Source organism: Neomonachus schauinslandi, chromosome 7, assembly GCF_002201575.2.
Source record: "Neomonachus schauinslandi chromosome 7, ASM220157v2, whole genome shotgun sequence".
Lineage (NCBI taxonomy): Eukaryota > Metazoa > Chordata > Mammalia > Carnivora > Phocidae > Neomonachus > Neomonachus schauinslandi.
The window spans coordinates 103,342,667-103,346,970 of NC_058409.1; the positions used below are offsets into that span (position 1 = coordinate 103,342,667).

General features: G+C 50.8%; 1 protein-coding gene across 1 annotated transcript; it reads left to right on the forward strand.

Moving 5' to 3' along the window:
• Positions 1-851: 851 nt before the first annotated feature.
• On the forward strand, positions 852-3,445 carry FAM71B (family with sequence similarity 71 member B). The gene is made up of 2 exons (XM_021697430.1): positions 852-1,460; positions 2,273-3,445. Exons 1-2 carry the CDS (start codon positions 852-854, stop codon positions 3,443-3,445), a joined length of 1,782 nt encoding a protein of 593 aa, XP_021553105.1.
• The last annotated feature ends 859 nt before the right edge of the window (positions 3,446-4,304 follow it).

The window sequence follows — 4,304 nt, forward strand, 5'->3', positions numbered from 1 at the left end:
CATATTGCTAACAGCAAATGATTCCATATTTGGTGCAGAATAAGAGTCTAATGGTGAGCCATGCACCTTGAGGCAGAGAAGAAGTCCTGACCTGAGTCACAAGACCTGAGATGGAATCCAGCTCTGCCTTCTGATGCTGACCAAGATAATCCTGAGCCTTAGTTCATCACCATAAAATTATGGTTTTAAAATCTCACCTCCTTCCTACATGAAAATGGGTGAGAGAAGCCTCGCTACCCTGGAATCCACTGTACAAATGGAGCTCTGGTTCTAACAGGTAGCAGAAGCCCCTTTGGGCCATTTACCCACAACTCCTTCCGAGTGCCTACCAGCACTGCACTCTACACTGATCCCAAATAGGATCCCTGCCCTTAGCAAGCACACAGTCCACTTCCAGGACTGGATCCCTAAGACATAATTTCGCAGATGCAAAAATACACTTGCAGGAAGATGATCACTATAGGGCTATCTATGACAACAACGCAACTGGAAGCAACCCAGGTATTTACAAAAGCTGAATGGTTTCATACTTTATGCATCCTAACATTTTGATTGAAAGAATATGCAGCCTACCTCCACCTCCACCCTGGCAGGGTCAGCCTGTCCCCTGGGGGAGGTGGCGGTTAGTTTGGGGGGAGACTGGTGACCCTGACCCCAGGGGGTGGCTGCTTGGCGGCTGGGACAAAGGGGTGTGTGATGGAGACAGGTCACAAAGGACTGTGGAGGATAAATGAGATAGTAAGAGGAGATTTAGGCAGAGCCCTGCAGGGAGATGGGCAGTTGCCTTCACTCCCTCTCTCTCTCAAGGACTCGATTTGTGGCTGGTGGAGCTGTCTCAAATGAAGAGAACCATGAGCAGTGAAAGTTTGTTACCTTATTACACGGCCCACAGCTACCGTTCAATGGGTGTGTTCAATACCTCCATGGGGGACCTGCAACGACAACTGTACAAGGGAGGAGAGTATGACATTTTCAAATATGCACCTATGTTTGAAAGCGACTTTATCCAGATCAGCAAAAAAGGAGAGGTGATCGATGTACACAACCGTGTGCGAATGGTGACCGTGGGCATTGCATCCACCAGCCCCATCCTCCCGCTACCTGATGTCATGCTCCTGGCTCGACCAACAAAAATCTGCGAAGAGCATGCCAGACACGCCCGGACCACCAAGGGGAGAGGTCGCAAGCCCACAAAGACCCTAGAGCTCACCAGGCTGCTTCCCCTCAAGTTTGTCAAGATCTCCATTCACGATCGTGAGAAACAGCAGCTGCGCCTGAAGCTTGCCACTGGCCGCACTTTCTACCTGCAGCTGTGTCCCTCTTCAGATGCACGAGAAGACCTCTTTTGCTACTGGGAAAAACTTGTCTATCTCCTGAGACCACCAGTGGATAGCTGCAGCAGTACCCCGACCCTGCGAACTGGGGACGCAGCCACCTTAGAGGATGACAAGGGCCTAGTGGTAAGCATCAACAGAATCTCAAGAGAATGGGGCAGGGTGCTTTGGGAGAGCCACTCAAAGTTGGTCCTACAGAAGCTCTGGTACTCTCTGAGGCTCACCTGGGAAATGCATTCCCCTCGAATAGGCTCAGGGCAAAATGAGCCCCCACTAGGGGATTTAGCACCCTGGGGAGGTTCTGAGTGCTTCTCCCAGTTGTTCTATGAGGCTGAATTTCAGAGAGACCTCATGTATCCACTGTTCTGGTCTCATGCCCAGGGTTGTAACTCCTTCCATCCATCTGGGCATCCTGATGGCCCCAGTCTCTTCTCGAACACTTACCCCCACCCAGTTAGTCTCAGCAGCTGTGGAAAATTGGTAGCAGTTAGGACGTCTTTCCTTCATTCTGTATCCCTGTGACTACCCTGTGCTGATTAAAATCAGGACCACCCACGTGTGTCTGCACATGCGCGATTTTCGCAGCCACCAAAATGCAAAATGTGTGGATCCCTTGGCCCAGCAATCCTACTTGTAGGAATCTGTCCTGCAGAGATCTAAACACAGGTGTATAAAAGAAAAGTATATGAGGATGGGGAATTGTATCAGTGCTTTCCCTGGCACTGGGATTGTTAAGTAGAAACCAAGTGACCATTTGACAGGGGTGCTATAGATGGGATCTTGCCTCAAGTGGGAGCGTAGATTTGATCATTTTCAAGGTCCTTCCAATTAGAAGCCCTTGAGTTGCTCAGCTCCAGCTCCACGTTGAGAAAGGAGCAGACGGTTCTAGTCTCACTTTATCATCTCTCTCTTACCTGTTTCTCCTCCCCTTGGCACAGACCACAGAGCTCCACAGAGAAGGGGATCAGGATGAGTTCAGGCTTCACAAGCCTCGTGAGGTGTCTAGAGCCACCTCCTCGGCTTACGCTGGGGGAGAGGGAATCCATCACGCCCACCACAGAATGCCTGGCTCCCCTGCAGTCGCGAGGGCCACAGGGAGGGCCGAAGGAGCAGCCACCAGGGCAGCCGCAGGCATGGCGGGGGCAGCAACGAGCGCTACCACGGGCTTGGCCATGGCTGGGGCAAGAACAAGCTCTTCAGCAGGTGCGCTGAGCATAGCAGCAACCAAGGCTACGAGTACAGGCCAGGTCAGCACGGCCCTGTCTGGAGCCAGCAGCAGATGTACAGGAGAAAGCGGATCCAACAAGGCCATCGCAGGTGCTCTCAATATATCCTCAGAGGGTACGAACATGGTGTTGGGAGCTGCAAGCGTGTCCTCGGCCGGTGCTTCCACCCTAACGACGGGGGCTGCTAGCATCTCCCCAGGCAGCAGCATGAGCATGGTGTTTGCGGGCGCAGTGACAACGGGCATCCCTGCTGCCGAAAAAGCCGCATGCCCAGGGGTAGGACCCCTTGTCTCCACCTTGCAGAGTGAAGGCTACATGAGCGAGCGGGATGGAAGCCAGAAGGTCTCCCAGCCTGGTGCCAAAACCCGGAAGGGAAAAAAAGAAAGAAGAGAAAAGAAGGACAGAACTTCCAGTAGGAAAAGTTCCCGTCACCACAGGACAGGAGGGGACAAGTCGACCCGGAGATCATCCTCCCACCGGTCCTTATCCGGCCATGACAAAAGAGATGACAGAAAGGAAAAAGGGCCGAGCTACGGAAGGAGCAGAGAACACAGCTCTCGCAGGACTGGTAGCCACAGCGCCATGGCAAAGGAGTCAAGGACAGCTCACAAGTCGGGGAAGATCAAATCTACGAGCAGTTCGGGTGCTGTAAGTAAGAAATCCAGTAAAATTGGCTCTTTCTTCAGGAACTTGAAAGTTACTCCTGGCTCAAAAACAGTGGTCACATCACGCGATAGAGGTGTAGACTTCGTGGCTAAGTCAGTAGAGAAGCGCAACATAGAGGCCAAGGTAGAGAAAGCCCCGGGCAGAAAAGATCTGGAGATCTCTGGTACCATGACATCTGAGACAATGGAGACCATAATCATTGAAGGTAAATCCATTTAAATAGGAGACCAGGCAGGAAGCTGCCATGGAGACCCAGCCTCAGGGAAGTATCCCTAGAGAGTCAATTCTAGCTTTCTCTAATAAAGGAAACCATGCAACTCCAAAAGAAATGCTATCTCGTCTGAATATCTATATCCCCTAGCCTGGTGGTGACCTCACAGTGGCTCCTGTGATGTGACCCATGCTGCAGCCTGAGACCCCAGCCTCCAGTCAAACAGAACCTCACCTCCTGCCCATGACCAGCTGAGCCAGGATGAGTGCCATGCTTTGCCTCAACCCCTTTCTGCCTTTGTTTTCCCCAAGACCATGGCTACAAGTCACAGACTATAGGCTGGAAAGCACCACCAATACCATGTTCCCATGCTCTTCTTTCTCTTCCCCAAAGGTCCCTGAACATGGACTTTCAGTCCAGTCCATACACTAAAGACAGGACTCGTGTCTCCTTGGGATAATCGGGAGGTAAAGGGGGGTGTAGCCGCATTTGTAGATGATCAGAATGAGGAGTTTATCATCTAGGTCAGGAATTGGCCGCTGGAGAGCCAAATCTTGCCAACTGCCTGGTTTTGTAAATAAAGTTTTATTGGAACATAGCCACAGCCATTCATCTATATATTGTCTATGGCTACTCTCTCATTAAAATGGCAGATCTGAATAGTTACAACAGAGACCTTATGGCCTGCAAAGTCTAAAATATTTACTATCTGGCACTACAGAAAAGGTTTGCCCACTCCGGATCCAATCTTAACAACTCTTCCTCCTAGGTATATACTTTGGAGAAAGTCGCACATATGCTCCCCAGGAGACAGCTAGGAGAATGTTTACAGTAAAACAATTTGTAATAGCAAAACTCTAAAAATAG

Bases quoted from the DNA above. Each gene is read 5' to 3' on its own strand.
- FAM71B (XM_021697430.1), top strand. From the start codon at position 852: ATGAGCAGTGAAAGTTTGTTACCTTATTACACGGCCCACAGCTACCGT. The intron at 1,461-2,272 runs GTAAGCATCAAC...CCCTTGGCACAG, and splicing joins AGGATGACAAGGGCCTAGTG to ACCACAGAGCTCCACAGAGA.